Source organism: Sus scrofa, chromosome 15, assembly GCF_054392235.1.
Source record: "Sus scrofa isolate SSC_HxYL_T2T_F1_AM1 chromosome 15, Sscrofa_HxYL_maternal_Yorkshire_Landrace_v2.0, whole genome shotgun sequence".
In the NCBI taxonomy this organism is placed as follows: domain Eukaryota; kingdom Metazoa; phylum Chordata; class Mammalia; order Artiodactyla; family Suidae; genus Sus; species Sus scrofa.
This window is the reverse complement of record NC_139397.1, coordinates 124,067,546-124,089,183: the sequence shown is the minus strand read 5'-3', so window position 1 is coordinate 124,089,183 and position 21,638 is coordinate 124,067,546. Positions and strand designations below refer to the sequence as shown.

General features: G+C 43.2%; 1 protein-coding gene across 5 annotated transcripts in view; it reads right to left on the bottom strand.

Moving 5' to 3' along the window:
* The window catches only part of ADAM23 (ADAM metallopeptidase domain 23), a 190,915-nt gene extending 169,853 nt beyond the window's left edge, over positions 1 to 21,062 (bottom strand). For all 5 annotated transcript variants that reach the window (XM_084998747.1, XM_084998745.1, XM_084998748.1 and 2 more), the window contains exons 1-2: positions 20,533 to 21,062; positions 19,174 to 19,391 (exon numbers count right to left, since the gene is read on the bottom strand). In XM_084998747.1, the coding sequence (XP_084854873.1) occupies positions 19,174 to 19,391; positions 20,533 to 20,746 (432 nt within the window). In that variant the 5' untranslated portion in view covers positions 20,747 to 21,062. The remainder of the gene's footprint in view (positions 1 to 19,173; positions 19,392 to 20,532) is intronic.
* Positions 21,063 to 21,638: the final 576 nt, after the last annotated feature.

Genomic DNA, 21,638 nt, shown 5'->3' with positions numbered 1-21,638 from the left:
CCACATTTTTAAATTCCTAGTCTTCTTCCTACATGACAGAATCGCAGGGAAGCAGCTGCTCCACAAATGCAGGCATTGCTCAGCATCGTGAACAATCCCTAACTCAACCACCAAAATCCTTACTTCACGGCCTCTGATGAACAGCCAAGGACCTCCCAGTGGAGGATATTCCACAGAAGTTTAGAGCCATAAAAGATTGTAGAGAATAACTCATCCACAGTAAAATCGCCTGAGATATTAAAATGCAAACCACCAGACCACATACAGACCTACTAGTAAGGCAAAATGGTTTCAGCAACCTCCCCCGGTAGTTCCAACACAGACAAAAGTTTGAAATCCCCAAATCTAACGCAATCTCCTTATTTTTGAAGTGAAGAAAGTTAAATCCAGAGAGGTAAGTGACTTGCCTCAAACTGCCCACCTAACATGCCACCAATTTGTTATTCTACACATCCATATTCCAGTATCCCTTTTAAAGAAACTTGTGGAGTTCCCGTCGTGGCGCAGTGGTTAACGAATCCGACTAGGAACCATGAGGTTGCGGGTTCGGTTCCTGCCCTTGCTCAGTGGGTTAACAATCCGGCGTTGCCGTGAGCTGTGGTGTAGGTTGCAGACGCGGCTCGGATCCCACGTTGCTGTGGCTCTGGCGTAGGCTGGGGGACTACAGCTCCGATTCGACCCCTAGCCTGGGAACCTCCATATGCCGTGGGAGCGGCCCAAGAAATAGCAAAAAGACAAAAAAAATAAAAATAAATAAATAAATAAATAAATAAATAAAAATAAAGAAACTTGTGACATAAAACCTGCATTAGAAAGAAACTACTTCAGGAGTTCCTGTCGTGGCTCAGTGGTTAACAAACCCAACTAACATCCATGAGGTCGTGGGTTCGATCCCTGGCCTTGCTCAGTGGTTTAAGGATCTGGCGTTGCCGTGAGCTGTGGTGTAGGTCACAGACACATCTCAGATCCCACGTTGCTGTGGCTGTGGCGTAGGCAGGCAACTACAGCTCTGATTAGACCCATAGCCTAGGAACCTCCATATGCCACGGGTGCAGCCCTAGAAAAGGCAAAAGACAAAAAAAAAAAAAAAAAAAAAAAAAACCCACACCTAACATCATATTCAATTAAGAAAAACTGAAAGCTTTTCTCTAACATCAGGAACAAGACAAATATGCCCACTTTTGTCACTTCTATTCCATACAGTACTAGAAGTCCTAGCCAGAGTAACTAGACAAGAAGAAATAAAAGGCATGAAAACTGGGGATAAAAGACATAAAATTATTATTGTTTATGGATGACATAATCTTACATACAGAAACCCTAAAGATTCCACCAAAAAAAAAAAAAAAAAACACTACTGGAACTAACAAATGAATTCAGCAAAACTGAAGGATATAAAAATCAACACATAAAACTCAGTTTCATTTTTATATACTAACAATGTAAAATCCTAAAAGGAAATTAAGAGAACAATTCTATTTACAGTTGTATCAAAAAGAATAACTTCTCAGGAATGAACTTAACCAAGGAGGTCAAAGACTTAGATCCTGAAAACTACAAAACACTTATAAAAGAAATTAAATAAAACACAAATAAATGGAAACACAAATAAATCCTATATTCATGAATTGGGAGACATAATATTGCTAAGATGTCAATGTTACCCAAGGCAATGCACTGCAATCCCTATTAAAATTCCAATGATACTGTTTGCATAAATTGAAAAATTTATCCTAAAATTCACATGGAATCTAAAGGGGCACTGAATAGCCAACAACCTTGAAAAAGAACAAACCTAGAGGTCTCACACCTCCTGATTTCAAGACTTACCACCAAGCCCAGTAATCAAAGCAGTATGTACTGACATAAAGACAGACCCATGGACCAACAGACTAAAGAGGCCAGAAAGAAACTCTTGCATATATGGTCAAATAATTTCTGATAAGGTTGCCAAGACTATTCAATGGGGAAAGGACAATCTTTTCAACAAATGGTAATGGAAAAACCAGATATCCACATGTAATATATAACTTATGCCATATACAAAAATAAACTAAAAGTGAATCAAATGCTTAAACATAAGCACTAAAACTATACATCTCTTAGAAGAAAATACAGGGGAAAAGTTTAATGAATTTGGATTTTGCAATGATTTCTTGGATAGTCACTAAAAGCACAGGCAACAAAAGAAAAAAATTAGGTAAGTTGAACCTCATCAAAATTAACAACTTTTGTGTGCCAAAGTACACTATCAACAGTATAAAAAATTAACTCATGGAAAAAGAGAAAAATATATCTGATAGAGATTGATATCCAGAATATAAAAAGAACTCCTAGAACTCAACTAGAAAACAACCCGATTTTATTTTATTTTATTTATTTTTGTTGTTGTTCAGTCCTCTTTTTTTTTTGCTTTTTAGGGCCGCACCCGCGGCATATGGAGGTTCCCAGGCTAGGGGTCCAATTTGGAGCTACAGCTGCTGGCCTACGCCACAGCCACAGCAATGCCGGATCCAAGCTGAATCTGCGGCTCACACCACAGCTCATGGCAACGCCAGATCCTTAACAAGTCCAGGGATCGAACCCAAAACCTCGTGGTTCCTAGTCAGATTCATTTCTGCTGAGCCACAATGGGAACTCCAATTTTAAAATAGGTAAAGGATCGAATAGATATTTCTCCAAGAAAGATATACAGATGGCCAATAAGCAAATGAAAAGGTGTTTCACATCCCTAAGCATCAGAAAATGCACATCTAAACCTTCAGATACCACTTCATACCCATGAGGATGGTTGTTATTCACACGACAACAGAAAACAAGGGTTGACAAGTGTCTACATGGAAAACAAGTGTTTCATGTAGAGAAACTGGAACATTTGTGCATTGCTGGTGGGCATGTAAAATAATGTAGCTGTTGTGGAAAATGTTATGGTGATTCCTCAAAAAAATTAAAAACAGAATTACCATATGACCCAGCAATTCCACTTCTGGGAGACTCAAAGAGATACTTGTACACTCACGTTCACAGCAGCGTTATTCACAATAGCCAAGAGTGGAAGAGTCCAGGTATCCGTCAATGGATAAATGGATAAACAAAATGTGGTATAGACATACAATGAAATATTAGCTTTTAAAACGAAGGAAATTTTGATATACGCTACCACGTTGATGAACCTTGAAGACAATATGTTACATGATGTAAGTCACAAAAAGATACAGCCTCTAAGATTCTAGTTATATTCGGTATCTAAGACAGTCAAATTCACAAGACAAAAAGTAAGCTGTTGGTTCCCAGAGGCCAGGGAGAGGGAGGAATGGGGAAGAAATATTTCATAGGTAGAGTTTCAGCTGGAAAAGTTAAAAAACATTCTGGAGATGGATGGTAGTGGTAGTTGCACAATAATGTGAATATACATAACACCACCAGAGAAATGTACACTTAAATGGTTTAAATGGTGGATTTGATGTTCTATCTATTTTACCACAACAAGAAAATTTTCACATGCAAAAACGGAACTACTCTTCCTTCCTGTAAACATCTCTCTCCATTTGTTTTATTCATCTAACAATTAGCAAATCTCAGTTTCCAGCAAAACACCTCCGAATACTCCTTTTGAGCAATTTTCTTTTCAGAGCCTCAGCATATACCCACTTTTCTGTGGTCATTCACTCCCCACGAAGTCCAATGGTTCCAGTACAATCTATTTCCTTTAGCTGTGGCATCCCCCCTCTGAAAATTCTATGAAGACTCTTGTCTCCACTACGAAGCTCCTCTTCTTTGGCCTCGATTTCCCCACCTACCAAGAAGTAACAAAGCACTGCTCCTCATGGAAATTAAATTGAGACACGCATAATGCAATAATCCTTCTCTTGTTCAGCCCACTGTTTGCTGACCTCAGAAACATCATCTCTGTATTTGTACTAAATACGAGAGTATAATCTTTTGAGAAGCTATTAACACATCAAAAGCATTTGGGGACAGTACAAGGTAGACTTGAACCTGTCACAAGGTCCATAACCAGGTTTGGGCATTATTCTTGTTTTGTTTTTTATTGTTACAATACAAACACTCCATTTTATTTGCAAGGTCTGTGGTCTGAAAATAGGAAAATCAAAAAGTTCTGATTAAAATGTGAACGGGACGAAGTAGGGAAACCTGTTTATTATAATATTTTTAAGCCATGAGCAAAAGTACGTTTAAATCGTTGTAGTATAAGTTGCATTAAACACAAAGACCACTTCCCGCTAGCAACTGAACAACTAGCAGCAGTTTAGTTTTTGTCAGTTACTGCATTACGATCGGAAGAGAAAAAAAGTCACTGAGTGAGATGGGAAGCCCTTGCAGGTCACTGAGCTGAGGAGCAACGTGATCCCACTTAGTATTTAAAAGGATCACTCCGCCTGAAGTGTGTAAAACAGACTGGAGCCAGACTGACAAGGACAGGACAAAAGCAGAGATAAGAGAGAGGAAGATATTTTCATAATACAAGAGAGAGGTGATGGTGGATTACAGCGAGTCGGCAGCAATGGAGACAGTGAGAAATGGCTGGATTCCGAACAGCCTTGAACGGAGAACCAATGAGATTTGATGGCTTGAGGTAAAGCTTCACGGAAGAGAAGGGGGAAGGCTCTTTAGCTGAGAGGCTGGAAGGATGACCTTCCAGGTACTCAGATGAGATGAACCTGGGAGCGGCAGGTTGGGGTAGGAACCATTAAAATCAAGAGTTCAAGGAGTTCCCGTCGTGGCCCAGTGGTTAACAAATCCCACTAGGAACCATGAGGTTGTGGGTTTGATCCCTGCCCTTGCTCATGTGGGTTAAGGATCCGGTGTTGCCGTGAGCTGTGGTATAGGGCGGAGACGCGGCTCGGATCTTGCGTGGCTATGGCGTAGGCTGGTGGCTGCAGCTCTGATTCGACCCCTGGCCTGGGAACGTCCATATGTCTCACAAGCAGCCCTGGAGAAAAAAAGGAAAACAAAAAAATAAAATCAAGAGTTCAGTTTTGGGGTTTTTTGTTTTGTTTTGTTTTTTCTTTTTAGGGCCTCCCCTGCAGCATACAGAAGTTCCCGGGCTAGGGGTCAAATCTGAGCTGCAGCTCCCAGCCTATACCACAGCCACAGCAATGCAGGATCCAAGCTGCATCTGCAACCTACACCACAACTTGTGGCAACACCGGATCCTTAACCCACTGAGCGAGGACAGGGATCAAACCCGCATCCTCACAGACACTATGTCGGGTTCTTAACCCGATGAGCCACAACGGAAATTTCCAAAAGCTCCGTCTTGGACATGTTAAGTTTGAGTCACCTGTTAGTTATCCAAGTGGAGATACAACATAGCTAGTTGGATTTGTGGTCTGGGTACCAAGGGAGAGATTATGTTCTCTGTGAGAGAACTAAGATTCTTAAATGTTACCCGACAAACAAGTGTTTCACCCAAACAAGCTCCTAAACTTTTAACACATTAAGGTGTTAAAAGCATGTCAGGAGGAAGCCAGGAATTCTAGAAAACTAAAATGAAAACCCAGGAGTTCCCCTCGTGGCTCAGCGGTAACAAACCCAACTCGTATCCATGAGGACGCGGGTTCAACCCCTGACCTTGCTCACTGGGTTAAGGATCTGGCGTTGCTGTGAGCTGTGGTGTAGGTCACAGATGTGGCTCGGATCCCGAGTTGCTGTGGCTGTGGCATAGGCCAGGGGGTACAGCTCCAATTTGACCCTTAGCCTGGGAACTTCCATATGCCGTGGGTGTGGCCCCGAAAAGACACAAAAACAAAAAATAAAACGAAAACACAATTCCAGATCTGATAAGCAGACAGAATAGTTTATAAATACACTATGTGGGTAATAATCCTCAAGTGCATTAGCAGATCTTAGAAGGATTAATGTCCCAAATAAAAGAATAAAAAGAAAAACATAGATACATTTAGAAAGGGAAAGAATAATAGTTAACTATTTCCAAAACTTGTCTTATGCACCATCACAAAGCCAAAAATAACAAGACAGCCTCATTCCAATGTCCCACTGGTTCTGAAGGGAACAAGTGATTGCTTTTACGCTGCCCAACAGTGATAAATGCCTCTAACTATGCGGTGAACATTCCGACAGAGATGAAAATCCATTACACTCACAGGCCAGACCATAATAATTAAAAAGGTCATTAATTGTGTTCCCTAACAGAGTTCACTATTTTCAGCCATGGTTTATAAGAGAAGGGGAGTCAGATACCTCCCAGTTAAGACAGTTAAGGAAGCAAAGCCCCAAATTACACCTCTTGGTCATGGCATGTTCAATAATATCCCAGCGTCCAAATAAAAACAGAATTGTATTTGTGATATTTTCACCCTGTTAAATCTTTCTGGCTGGGAGGGCTACATACCTTTCTATTTGTCTTGGTGTCATGACTTACATTTCAGTCCAAAGCCAGAAAGTTATCAATGGCCAATGAAAGTGTTTGTTGGGTTTTGTTTTGTTTGGGGAATTGGGGGGAGGAGAGGTGGGTGGATAGCTAATGGGGACATCTCTTGGGGAATCACCATGTGAATGTGTGCTATTTATAGTGTTTGATGCCACCTTATACCCACCTTGGCAATTAGCTTGATATAGAAAACGGTTCACCTTACAAACAAGTCAAGATGCCTGGCTGATTCCAAGCCTGCCCTGGAGTGCAATGGTTATTGGCGAGGGTTTAGGAATAACTCCTCTGCTCCCCTGAGTACTAACACCATGGTTACAGTGTGCTGCCTCCACTCACTTGAGAGGTTTGCAGCCTCCACATCACATCCTTGAGTATTTATTCCTGCATAAGTACTCCACGCTTATCTGAGATGAATCCGTCAAGTTCATCAGCAGCCACAAAACCAGGAGGACTATGAGTCAATTCTCCCCGCAAATGTCCTCACGATTACCTCGAAACCCATCTTCTTTTCTAATAAAACAACGCTCTACGCATAGAGGAGCGGTTCACAACTGGGATTCCCTAAGCTTCTAACTGGTTGAACAGATCACCTTTACTGAGTACTTCCTACATGCCAGACATGGTGCAAACCACTTTACATGGGTGACCTCATTTTGCTTAAGCACAGCCTCTGGGCTGGGCACTATTATTAAGTCCACGTGACCAACAAGAAAACTGGAGCTTTAGAAAGGCTAAGTAACTTGCCAAGTCTACTTGGCCAAGTAAACTTGCCCAAGATCTGTCAGACCCCCTGTCCCTTGACTCCCCAACCATTCTTCCCCTACTAGGTAGCAAAGGAGTTTAGGATAAGTCAAATAATTCTAGGAGTTCCCGTCGTGGCTCAGCGGTTAACAAACCCGACTAGCGTCCATGAGGATTCAGGTTCGATCCCTGGCCTTGCTCAGTGGGTTAAGGATCCGGCATTGCCATGAGCTGTGGTGTAGGTCGCAGACGCAGCTCAGATCCAGCACTGCTGTGGCTGTGGTGTAAGCTGGTGGCTATAGCTCTGAATAGGCCCCTAGCCTGGGAACCTCCATATGCTGCAGGTGCAGCCCTAACAGACAAAAAAAGACATATATATATATATATATATATATATATATATATATATATGACATTCTAAACAGCCTAGTATGAATCCTATTTACCCCACAAATAACTGCCTATACTGTACCATTAAAATGCCAATTTTCCTGCTTTATGCGGGCAAAAAGTTTAAATCTGGTATTAGTTTAAAAAAAAAAAAAACTGAAGGCAATTTAATGAGTTCTTAATAAATTCAACTTGTTTTGAAGACCTATTTCTTCAGGCTGCCTGAAGACCCTTATATTAGCGAATATTTTTCCAAAAACAGGAAAGCTCTTCTAGAATGGTCAAATGTGTTACTTATAATTTGGAAACACCAAACATGAACACCCCTGGTCAGGAAATAAGGAAGAAGGGGAATCTGAGAGAGGAAAAAGAAAGTTAAGAAAGATCAACAAGCAAAAGTCATCAGATAAGCAAAATATTGTAAAAATGGCAGCATTTTTTTTTAATTTTTATTTTTTTGTATTTTTAGGGCCGCACCCGTGGCATATGGAGATTCCCAGGCTAGAGCTCCAATCAGAGCTGTAGCCACTGGCCTACACCAGAGCCACAGCAACCCAGGATCTGAGCCATGTCTGCAACCTACACCACAGCTCACGGCAATGCCAGATCCTTAACCCACTGAGCAGGGCCAGGGATCGAACCTGAATCCTCATGGATGCTAGTCAGGTTCGTTAACCACTGAGCCACGATAGGAACTCCAAAAATGGCAGAATTTTAAAGAAGATTTTTTTTTTATCTGGAGTACTCATTTAGGAAAAAGAAAAAAAAAGTATCAAGAAAACCAACTGGTTGCAGACGAAGACCAGAGGAGGTATGTGTGTATGGTTGTGTACCCTTGGTGTGATGAGTTCACAGGCCCTTATCATCAAGAGCAAAGGTGTCTAAAAGGGTCAAAAACTTCCCTCGTCAACCCACAGATGTGCTGTGATAAAAGAACAAGAGCCTGGAAGTGTACAGACCAAGGTTCTGGTCATTCTAGTCATGTCAATAATTCCCAAGACTAGAGCAATTGATTGACCTCTTTGGACTTCATTTTCTAGAACAAAGAAAAAATAATCATCTAATTTTAAAAAAAGGAAAAAAAAAAGTCATTTCATTGCTTTGAAGACCATGTGAGATTACAGATATGAAAATGCCTTGATAAAACTGTTCAGATTCACTGCAAAGTGAATATTACATTGTTAATATCAGCGTGCCGCAGAGTGAATGCATTTTTAATGCATTCTCTCTACTTAGCTGAAAAAGTCAAGAGCAAGGAGACACACGGAGGATGGAGGACTCTTCTAAGTGTTGATTGACTGACATTATTAATGGAGCCCATCTGCAACACAACCATTAGCTATTATAGTATATGCTATCAGCAGGCCTGTTTGCAGTTAAGATGGCACAAAGCACCCAGCTCAGTGATCCAGACCACAACTTGATATAGCAAATTCTTGAACATCCATAGTAAGGGAAAGAAACAATGGAATAGATACTGCAATTCAGCAGATACTCAACAACCAATGTCTTCATGGCTCTGGAATGTTTTATGTGATATGCCTTTAAGTGTGCTTCTAAAATTAAGTGTGCTTCTAAAATTAATCTTTAGCCCTAGTGAGAGAAGAAGGAGGAGGTCCAGGAACTTATAATTATCTTGTTTCCTCACCTAGGATTTTAAATGTGCCAAATTTCCTGGTGGCTCAGCAGGTTAAGGATCCAGCATTGTCACTGCTGTGGCTCAAGTCACTGCTGTGGCACAGGTTCGATCCCTGGCCTGGGAACTTCTGCATGCTGCAGGCATGGCAAAAAAAAAAAAAAGTGCCAGAATGATTCTGTCATGTGGACACTGCCATGCAAATAAGAAAGAGGTGAATGACCCCAGCTATATAATAATAGATCAAAGCTAAAGGGCTATAGAGCCACTGGTTATAGGGTCCCATTTATACCTCTCTATTTGTGGTTTGTATGAACTTAACTGTCTATAATTCACCTCTATCAGTAGAGGAGACATTTCAATTTCTATCCATTCCATCTCTAGATAGAAAGCTTTAAGAACATTTAGCACTAAGGTAGTTCTTGTTGGCAAATTAATCTCTCACAACAGACTTGAAAGTAGATCTCAAATTCACTAATTTGCAATGTTCCAGATTAGGAAAGTAGCCTCTGCCTACTCTTTACCCAGAGAAGACACCTATACAACAAAATCTTATTTGGAGCTTGGAGCGACTTCCCAGGTTTGGCTCTATCCACACTGAGTACCGCGTACTGGAGAATGCACCTCTCGTGTTATTCTATAAAATGCAAAAACCCATATCCTGATTCGCTGTGAACAACCATAATTGTTTTTAACTTCTCATTATTCTGAGTAAAATATAACTGCACCTACCCTTTTTATAAGAGAATTCCTAGCAGTGGATTTGATTAAAATTGTACTAAATTTATACAAATTCTAAACACGAAAACTCCTTTGCAAAATTGCAAAAACTCAGATGCTCAGTGGATTTAGAATGAATGACTTATGTGAATAAGTGAGTCTTTCATAAGCTACAGGATACCCATGTCATTTGTGAACTGAATACACTTTGTGTGAATAAGGCCTTATGATTATGTATATTTTTGAGAGGAATAAAATATTTTCACTTAGAAAACTTACTCTCTAGGAGCAATTAATTACTCAGATCTTGGAGTTCCTATCGTGGCTCAGCAGTAACAATTCCAGCTCATATCCATGAGGACGTGGGTTCGATCCCTGGCCTAGCTCAGTGGGATAAGGATCCGGCATTGCCGTGAGCTATGGTGTAGGTCACAGACATGGCTTGAATCTGGAGTGGCTGTGGCTGTGGCGTAGGCCGGCAGCTACAGCTCTGATTCAACACCTAGCCTGGGAACTTTCATATGCTGCAGGTGTGCCCCGAAAAACTTAAAAAAAAAACTACTCAGATCTTAAAGATGGAGAGGAAGGACCTTCTGAAGTAGGCACATAACAGTATTTGAACCTAAAAGAGAAGCCTGAGAACACCTTACTGAAAGCTTGGGTTATTGACACTGATCACAAGGGTTTTCCGTAACTAGCCCCAGAGTCTGGACAGACATGAATGGAATCATCCAGACATAATTACCTCCTGCCATGGGCTGACTTTTGGTAAACAGCCTTGGAAAAAGCTGAAAGGAGAACAGACCAGCAAACATGCCCTATTCAGAAGGGGGCAGAGGCACTAGCTCTCCTCCAAGGCATTTAACTTTCTCTCCTTCACTCCACAAGGAAAATGCATCTATTAAAATCATGCTTATTCCATGTGGATAAAGAGAGTCACATGATGCACTAAGTGTTCCAGGAAGATTAATCTGTCAGCAGTGGGACTGATGGATTGACAGAGAGAGAGAGAGAGAGACAGGAGGCAATGACAAGAACACAACACAGAGGAGAAGGGAGGGATGGATTCGGGAGAAACGTCAAGACTTGATATGTGACTATGAATAGACAGAAGATGGAGAGAAAAGAGTCAGTGATAACTCCACGGTCCCCGCTTAGTGGCTGGGAGAACAGCGGTACCACTGAGAAAAATGAGCAAAGCAGCAAGGACAGCTCTTTTCTTGCCTGACTTTACCCTCTGCCTGCATGATGCCATCAACCCTGGGCAAAGCTACTGAGCAAACGAATGTTCCTTATTTTTTGACCATCTATACAGTAAAGAACCGTGGCCTAATCTGTTAAAACCTGAGAATAAGTGACAACCGAATGACACAAGTAGTTATATAGTTAGCAGGAAGGAGTCAACTCTTGAGCAGAAAGAGAAGAAAATATTATGTAGGGACACATGCTAAAGCAAGACTTTAAGGAGTTCCCATTGTGGCTTAGTGGAAACAAACCCAACTAGTATCCATGAGGACGTGGGTTCAATCCCTGGTCCCAATCAGCGGATGAAGGATCCTGCATTGCCGTGAGCTATGGTGTAGGTTGAAGACTCGGCTCAGATCCTGCATTGCTGTGGCCGTGACACAGGCTGGCAGCTGTAGCTCTGATTCAACCCCTAGCCTGGGAACTTCCACATGCTACACGTGCTGCCCTAAGAAAAAAAAAATAAAGCTAAATAAATAAGTAAACAAAGCAAGACTTTGAACAGCACAACTTACTGCTGGAAAGCACGGCAGCCAGCAAATCAGTCCAAGGCGACATGATCCAAAGCCTTTACGGAGAAAAGATTCTCAAAAACTAGGGTCCAAACTCAAAAGCCAATAGTGGTCAGTGATAGAAACAGGTAGGGTAGGCACTGGGCAGCAAGGAGTAGGGGTGGGGGACACTGAAACATTACGTGTCCACCCTCTTTAAAGAGGATCCACGGTAGGTCGCTTACTTCCACCCAAGGTCAAAGGCCCAATCTTCCCTCTATTCAAGAGAAATACCCCCCCACCACCACCGTTCTCTACTACATACACCATTTCACCTTCCTGAAGCACTTGTCAGGACCTGAAATCTCTGTGCAGTTGTTGCTCTTGTCTTTACGGTCCATCTCCTCTCACTAGAAGGCAAGGTGCCTGAGGAGCCACAGCACTGGTACCCAATCAAAGCTCAGCCAGTAACGTGCTCACCTGCAGACTTGTCAGGACTGAACCACTTGATAGAAAATAAATCCAAACCCATGATCTCTTCACAGTCTTTCACCTTTACTGCCTGCCATGCCCAACACGCTTTAGTCTCTCTCTCTCCAGCATGGGCTTTGCAAAGGATAAGATGTGGGTTCAAATCCTGACTCCATCTGCCACTTGCTAGCTGCTTGTCCTTTTTGAAGACATTATAAATCTCAACGGCTACATCTATGAACATATACATTGATGGCTTTCTAGACGAATTAAGTGAAATTTTAAAAATTGACTACAAACATAGCAATAATGCCTGATTCTTTTTTTGGGGGGGGGGGCACACCCATGGCATATGGAAGTTTCCAGGCTAGGGGTCCAATCGGAGCTATAGTCACCAGCCTATGCCCAGAGCCACAGCAACACCAGATCCGAGCCACATCTGTGACCGACACCACAGATCACAGCAACGCCGGATCCTTAACCCACAGAGTGAGGCCAGGGATCGAACCCGCGACCTCATGGTTCCTAGTCAGATTCATTTCTGCTGCGCCACAACGGGAACTCCACCTGTTTCTTTTAAATCTCCCATACTTGGGTTTCCCCTTCTCACACTCACACCAAACTCCCCACTGCCTCTTAGCAGGACAGAGCCTTTAGCTGCTGGCCCTGGGCCCCTTTCCACCTCCTCCACCCTCCATCCTCTCTCCACGGCCCCAAAACATATCTCCTAATTATTCCTTAGGGCCAGTTCCATGGTTACTTCCTCTCTGGGTTGTTGTTGTTTTTTGTTTTTTGTTTTTAACCTTCCTGGGAGCCCACAGCCCTTTGTTCCTACAAAGAGCCACACACTGACAAGAACCACACGCTGCCAGCTGACTTGTTTCTGACACCCATCGAATCACAGGCGAGCACAGGTAGGGACTGAGTGTTAAGTTTCCTCGCTTTTCCCAGAGTCTAGCACAGTGCCTGATTCAAAACAAATATTCACTAACTAGAACTGAAGGCCTCACAGATGTAAATCTGATTGACTGGAAACTATCTGAGTGGACGCCTCATGCGCCACCATTGAGAATTAACCCGTAGCTATGACAACAATTCCCACATGGTCAGCTGGTGATTATCCCCCTTAATGATGAGTGACAGCAACTGGGATAATCTAAGAACTGGTAACACATGTATTCTTCTGATGTTACGTAACTAAGGATGATTTATGCAGCGCGAATAGCTTGAGACCAAACTTTTCTCTCCTGCTGATTTGCCACAGTGCCAAAGATGCTTAACAGTAACTGAAGGTTCTTTTGAGCGTCGATTTGATTGTAACATGACATTTCACAGAAAGCACTGCACTCTTTCGAACCCAGGAGGGTTCCACCATGGTTTCATTCAACAGGTACTGACAGCCTACTACATGCCAGGCATTACAAGTAAAACCATTATAAGCCCGAATTCTAGGTACTACAATTTTGTAATGACTGCTCAGGACCACCTAGAAAACTTGGGAAGGCTGCTGAGGACAACACATGAGTCTGTATTACCAGAGTTCCCATTGTGGTGCAAAAGAAACAAATCCACAAGGATGGAGGTTCGATCCCTGGCCTTGCTCAGTGGGTCGGGGATCCGGCATTGCCGTGAACTATGGTGTAGGTCATAGACACAGCTTGGATCCCATGTTGCTGTGGCTGTGGTGTAGGCTGGCAGCTGTAGCTCCAATTCAACCCCTAGCCTGGGAACCTCCACATGCTGAGGGTACAGTCCTAAAAAGCAAAAAAAAAAAAGGTCTGTATTACCGAATAACCTAACAGTTGTCACACTATGAAGTTTAACAACCCTGTGTTTCTTTCTGCCGCCCCACACCAAGAGCAGTGGAGTACCTGGCTTCTGGGTGGTTAAGAAATGCAGAACTAAAAAACAAAAAAAAGAACAAAAAAAAAAAAAAAAAAGAAGGAAAAGAAATGCAGAACTAGCCTTGTTCTGAAGCAGACTAGGAAGTTATACTAATCATGATCCAAATTCAGGCAAACATCTCTCTTCTTTCTCTGTCTTCAACCTGGGAGGTGGGAATACGTATGATTAAAAAAAAAGAAAAAAAAAAAGACACCTTTGTTTTTCTGACTTGCTGCTTAGGCATTTAACAGAATGGAAACCCTGTTCACATCCAGGGTCTGGACATTTAGATGAGGACTTGACTTTGGGATTCCCACCGTAAGTTCCTGCTCTGCTCTTCATAGGCACCTTTTCAAACAACCTCTTAAAGTTAAGCCTGTGAAAAGTTAGTGACCTCTGCCCCAACCACCTTATACGCCACAGGTGCTTGCTACCCTCTCTCTCTCTTGCTCACTGGTGACCTGGGACAGAGAACTGTCCTTCCCCCTGCCCCCTCGATCACTGCCCACCACTCCATTTTGAGATCTGTAAGTAATGAGTCTTGTGACTCTACATCTTTTGCGTAGGTGTACTGAAACTGTGCCCTTGATCAAAATAACTCGATGCGTTTCCCTTCCCCAAAGTGCGACCTTGGATGCTGAGGGAGCCGCCAGTCATAATCTGCATGGTCTTAATTCAATACACCAGCTTCGCCTCCCTAACACAGTAGGGAAGGCAACAAAAGCCGGAGCCATACCTAAACTCGGAGGAGATGACTTTCATCTTCCCCCAGACCCTGGGCTGTACATGATGTACCTCTTTCAACCCTTCCCAACTGCGAGAGAAAGGAATCCAAAAAAAAGGAGGAGATGAGCTTGGTAATGTTTGACTAAAGGCAAGTTTCAGGAAAAGGTCTGAAGGGGACCAGAATATACCATCCCAAAATATGCCTCTTTGGCATAAAGATTATTTCAAGCTGGTTATTTTTAAGAAACAGCAGAGACCAGAGAAGCTCTGTAAACCAAGCAGAAGTTACTCTTTTGTAAGAGACATTTATATTTATAAGCAATTTCCATTTGTAAGGGTGTTTCCCTCTCTGTACCAGGAAGAGGAGGAGGACTGTAAATATCCAGAAACACGCTGTGTAAAATGCAATGACTTAAATCCGCATAACAACCTTACCCTCACTTACCAGGCTTCTGCTGAGAGCCTCCCATGACTGGCTCCCAAGAGCCTGTTTAGCTGCACTTGTTTGAGCTGATGGCTGGGTCATTTCAAAGTTACTCAGTTTTCCTGGCTCTCTCCCATGTACACAGGAGGCATACATGTTATGAAATTTCTCTTTTCCACCTGTTAACCTGTGTCAGTCAAGAACCTGGAAGAACCCAGTCATTAACTTTCTCAGGAAGAGATCGCCTAGGCTTCTCAATGAAAGAAGGAAGGAATCTAAATTGTTTCTCCTTCTTTTGAAATGTATGGCTCCTTTTATCAATATAGCGAACTAATAGGGACTAAATTGCTTAAGGTTAGTAATGATAAAATTCTATTTACACTTGTAAAAGCCTCTACAAGTGAAGAAGATACGTCTTGATAACAAAGCAAAGCTGATTGTTCCATTTCAGACCCGGATACTTCTACATGGTGAAAAACTAACCTTCTAGCTAGTAAGAAAAAAACTACCATACACCATTAGAAAATAAAGCTGGGTATAAAGAAACTTGAATTGGGGTAAGTGCCAAAAATTGAGGAACAGAACTGTTTAGATCCGAGGTGCCCATATTCCCAATGAGCTCTGGACCATCTTGGTTTATGCCAATTATCCCGGCATGAATATTAAGCATGCCCACTTTTACTCTCAAAAATGGCACAGTTTGGACAATAAGTTATACATCACCCCATACAGAGATTAAAAGATCCCTCGACAATCTTCTCAAAAAAGAAAACTTTAAGGTTTTCAGAAACACTGATACTACAGCGGCGTTCTGCGCAGTCTGCTTTTAAACTCATCAGTTTGGAAAGAGTTCAGAAACATTGAAATTTTCACAGCTGTAAAGTATTAAGGCCTGATATCAACTCTGAATATTTATGAAATGAATACGGACCTCTGCCCTACAACCTACATCTGGGAACTTCTCTCTCCACCTCTTACCTCCCAACCCCCCAATCTAGGGACCCAGGAGAATGGCACAGTGACTCAGCATTTCTAAGGCATTCTTTAAAATGTGCTTGAGTGCAATGAAATCAGGGGAGAAAAAAAGGTACATAATACACAGATATTAAATCAAAACTTCCTTTACAAAAGCAAAAATAATGAAATTCTATACTTTCTCTTACTGAAACATTTGGAAAGCAGCTGAATTGACAAGTATCATCAGCATTATTAGGCAAGTCAACCAAGGATAAGAGCAGAAAGCATATAGAACACTTTTTGTCAACTAGCTCAAGAGATGCTTCACATCAGAAGTGCAAGAGAAATCACAGAACACAAAGGGAAGTGTCCAGGAACCCACCAGAGAGGAAGGACACTGCTTCTATCTATATGAGAATACTTTTTAGAATCGGGCTTATCTCATTTATGCATCTCCTGGAAGACAGATCTTATCTTGCTCATCCTTGTACCCCTTACTTCTGATCTCAGAATCTTTGTTACTTTTTTTTTGGCTATTCCCTCGGCATGCAGAAGTTCCCGGGCCAGGGATTGAACCTATGCCACAGCAGTGATCAGAGATACAGCAGTGAGAACACGGATCCTTACTTAACTGGAATGAGCCACAAGAATGCCATGATCTCAGAATTTTTAGCATACTACTTTGTGCATGAGAAATGCGCAACAAATGCTTGCCGAATCAAACTAATAAGGAGAACAATACTTTCAAATATAATTTCTGAGTAGACATTTTTTTGGAAGATAGAAGAAACCTGACCACCATGGGGGATGGAAGTGGAGAGGTAAAATCATTCCAACAGCACGTATGTGCTCCACAGTGAGAAAGCTATTCCTCTTCATGAGTGATGGGTGAAGTTTTAACAACCTTATTATCACACAAATTCAGATAAACTATAGTTAAACCAAGTCCCACCACACAAAGAAGCCTCATAAAGGTTAGACTAGAAGACAGGAGTTAGCCACAGCCATACCTGAGTTATAAAAAAAAGTTCCACTGAAGTTTCTTTCAAGTCTCAGCTCGAGAGGGCGTGCGCATTCTTTAAAATAGGCTTTGAGGACATTTTTTTTCCTTCCTCCAGGGCCGTATGCGAAGGCACTGGAATTTGAGAACTTGCCATTTAACCACAGAAGATCTTGTTAATTAATAGGAAAAATCATAAAATGAGCCTCCATGCCTTTTTCAAGAGGACCTTGAATTCTTCTTCCTTAAAGACACCACCCACTCCTCCTAGCAGGACAAACGGTAGACAAGATCCAGGAATCAACCTGAGTTACACAGGAGCAGATGGGAAAAGGGCTATAAAAACAGAGACCCTTTCCTCTCAGCCAAGGCAAGTACTGGCCAATTCACAATGCTGCGAAGCAAAGGTAACTTTTCCAATAATATCCAATACACATTTTGTCGGAAACCTGACCTGTAAACATTAAATAGTCAGGCCTCCTGAATTTTATATCAGGTGTTTCGCAATCTTGGGAAAGTCACCTGAAGGCCTTAAATTTCTAACTTCCCACTTGTAAAATGGGACTAAAGGCTGTTACCACTTACCTATATTTTAGAAAACTAATAAAGACAATGATGCAAAAAAAATAGATCCTTTCCTTAAATTTTAGATGCTTGGATGATGACTGCGCTTCTCGACTGAACAGGTTACTGCCGGGGTTCAGAACGAGCATCCTCAAAATGTGTCACTTTTGCATGAGGATTATTTTGAGCTAAAGGCACAATCAAGTCCCTGCAGCTTCAGGAGAAACTACTGCCTTTCCCTTAACTACCCAGAAGAATTTCAATTGGGGAGTTTTTCCCAGGAAAGAGTTATTACCAGAGAGAAATTTTATCTAAGTGGCCCGATCAACATGGCAGGACAAACATCAAATTATCTAACACTTGCTCTTTCTATCCTCCTATGAATGGCGCCCCTGCCCTTAAAAGCTCCAGGCCCCTGTGCCATTCCTTAGCTCAGGATGGCATATATGCCGCATTTTACCTTTCTGTCCCCGAAACTCTCATATACGCGAGGCCTCTCACCCTCCCCTGTATACATATGAAATTAGATTTGATTTTTCTCCTGTTAATCTATCTCATGTCAGTTTTATTCTCAGACCAGCCAGAAGAACCTAGAAGAGTAGAGGAAAGTTTTCTTCCTTCCCGACAAGTCCAAAGTAAACTATCTGACACACAGACTCTGCTTTCTGCTCCTAATAAAGAAAAGAGGCACTGATAATCCATTGTGGAAATCTTGCTTGGGGTCCAAAATATTACCTCAAATAATGACTAGTAAGCAGGAAAAAAAAAAGTTCCTTAAACTCTTTGGATATTAAGCACCTTTGTCTTCCATTGAATTTTTAAAAATCAGTGACACTTTCTGAATGAAAGTAAAGTAACTGCCCACAATGAATGCAGATAAACTCTTGAAGGGCTGTGCTGAACAAAAGTGGCTTCTAGATTATATAAATCATTTATTTATATTCACCATAATCTTTTTAAATGTCATATTGTTTACCTATTGCAAATATAACAGGAGAAAAAATGTTTTTTCCTATGACCAATTAAAAAGACTGTTTAAACTTAACCACTCAATTTCTAAGGGAAAGACTGATGGGGAGAATCTACAGCCCAATAGCTTCTTCTAATAATCTTCTGGATACAGACTGAAAGCAGTTTTCATCCGAGGAGGTTAGAATACTGCACCCTTACATAAAGCCTCACAGGCTAAAAGTCATGACCATAAATATATTCACTCAACCACTGTTCAGTATTCAATGCACCTAAAGGAAAAATGGGCCACATTTCAGCTGTAAAACTTATAAGGCCATAAGAAAATTCCAATTCCAGTTTAGAGTCAGAGAGAAAAGACAAACTAATCCTATCCCAGCAGATCCCAAGTTAATTCCCTCCAGTTTCTCTCCTATCACAATATTAATTGGTTTCCTAATAAAATGCTGCAGTAAAATTTGTGAAATCAGAATCTGGCAGAAAATCAAATCAAAGGAAAATTCATGGCAGCTACTTTTGCATACCCAGCCCCCTGCCTACCTTGTTATGTTTTTGCTGGTGTCTTGCTTTTGTGTCAAGAACATGGTAAGGGCTTTCCGAGTCTTGGTTGATGTAATAGATGAGTCTTGAAGGCAGTGTGATTTCTTTCTGCATTGCATTGCTGTAACTGATATTACTGCTGTTATTCTGTTGCAATGTGTTGTCTTCATCTGCCAGGACTCTCAAAATTTTTTCTGCAGTTTCATTCCAATGCGGAGCTGGGGGGGGGAAGGAGGGTCACAAATATACACCAAAGACATACATATTCTATAAATACTAAAAGGCATTTTTTTTATTAATTGCAAAAAACGAAGTTTTCTACTTATCAGCAGGTAAGGAGGAGAGACACAGGAAAGCAAGTTATTGCAACAATGAAATGGCCTGGACAGGTTAACAGCCAATAAGGCTGAGACGATAATGTACTGTTTATTTTGATTTATGTTTCATATGTTCATTTCTAAAGTATAGTCTCAAATTCATACTTCTAAGTATGGGGGTGGGGGAGAATGACCTGCAGGAAGGGTCATTAAATGAACATGCTCAGGAGTTCTTACCCTCATCTCCATCCCTTCTGATCTCCAGAAGCTCAATGGGACTCTGACTAGAAGTACCCCACCTGAGAGCTAAGAAGTCTCCTAAGATAACTTGAGTGCTGAATTCATGAACACAGAATGTTAAACGAGTCATTTAACAAAATGGGCAATTCCCTTTTTCTTTTAACTTCAGGATGAGCAAAAATCCTTTGCCATAGAGGGATGCAGATGCTGGCAGCTTTCCAATTCCTTTTTATTTTCCTGCTAAGGCCAGCTTTCTGCTGTCATTGATTTCCAATCATCAATGTATTGAACATTGTATTATCTTAATTGTTCATTATAATGACAAGCATTTTGAGAAATTTCAAGCCAAAGGTTTATATCCCCAAAGTTTCCCTCCCCCACCTATAATTCCACCAGCAGTGAATAAACCCACTAGGCAATCCGAGGAAACACACTACGACTATTATCATCACATCCTCCCGCAGTCACGGTCAGGCTCCACCACCCAAGCAAAAACTTGCTCCCTCGCTGCATTTCCCATCCACTGGTTTCTCCAAGTTGCACAGAGATCAATTAGAGACCCTGCATCCACTAAATACCTTCCAGTGGAACCGACAGAAATTTAGTGAATGCAACAGAAATGGACTTCAAAAAGTGAACTGGAATGAACAAGGGTTTGGGAATGAGAGAGGTGGACAGGCAGGGAGGCTCCGAAAGGCCGAGCCCTGGACGTGTCCGGAGCGCACGGACCCGAGTGCCCTTCGCTTTCCTCTGCAGGGCCCCATAGGCAAGGCAATGCAACGGGCACCGGGGCCATACCCACCGCTGGGTGCAGCAGCCCCCCAGGCGCGGGGCCGGGATGAGGCGGCGAGTGGAGGCAGCAGGAGAAGGACGAGGAGCAGGCGGCAGGGTGGCGCGCGGGCCAGGGCGCGGATGGGCGCCGGGCCGGCGGGGCCGCCGCGGGGGCCGCTGGAGGCTCGGGAAAGGCTGCAGCCCGCCTGGGGCGGCCGCGGGGAGCTGTTGCCGGGTGGCTTCATGGCTCATAGCTCCCGAGCGCCGCTCGGTGTGGCCAGCTAGAGCGCCGGGCTAGGCTGCGGGGAGGCTGCGGGCGGAGCCGGTCACGCCGGCTCAGCGCGCATGGTGCGGCCGCGGACTGGGGATCGAGGCTAGGGGCTGGGCGGCGCCCCCTCCCCTGCTCGCCTCGCAGCCCCTCCCGGGGAGGCCGCTGAAGAGTCCGGGGGTCCCAGTCGCTCAGTCAACTTGGAGCCTCCCCAGATGCTCCTCCCTCCCTGCGGCGGGCGCGGCCGCTCCAGCGACTGCGGGGGCTGCTGCTGGGGCTGTGGATGCTGAGGCGGCGCGCGGGAGCGAGCGGCGCGGGCGTGCGCCCCGCCCTCGAGAGCGCGCCCGAGCGCGGCTTCGCGTCCTGATGTTGATGCTGATGCTGTTGCCTGGCACGGGACGCACTGCGCATGCTATATTGTGGAAGAAAAGCGGCGGGGCGGGGGGCGGGTAGCAGCAGAGTGATGCAGCATCCCCGGCAGCATCAGAGGTGACGGTGGCACCTCCAGAGGTGGGGGCGGGGGAGGGAGGAAGCTAGCAGTGAGGGATTAGCCAGAGGGGAAGAAAGAAGAGTATGGGGACTTCCAGGCCAAAATGGTTTGGAGGAAACTACCAGCCAGAGAAATCGATCTGCCTTTTCCACCACCCCACATCTCACATACCCCCCCCCCATTCCAACCCCGTCCTTCTCGAGAAAAACTTAGTCCAAGCATTTCCTTCTTAATCCTTTACTGATTTCCTTCCTGCAAATATATATAAGGGATTGCAGCCGGGGAGGTTAAAAATAGCGCTGCTCCTCCTTCTACTGGCTGGCAGCAGCGCGGGGAATCAGGACTGGGAAGCACGCTGGCGCGTGGCGGGCTGGCGGGC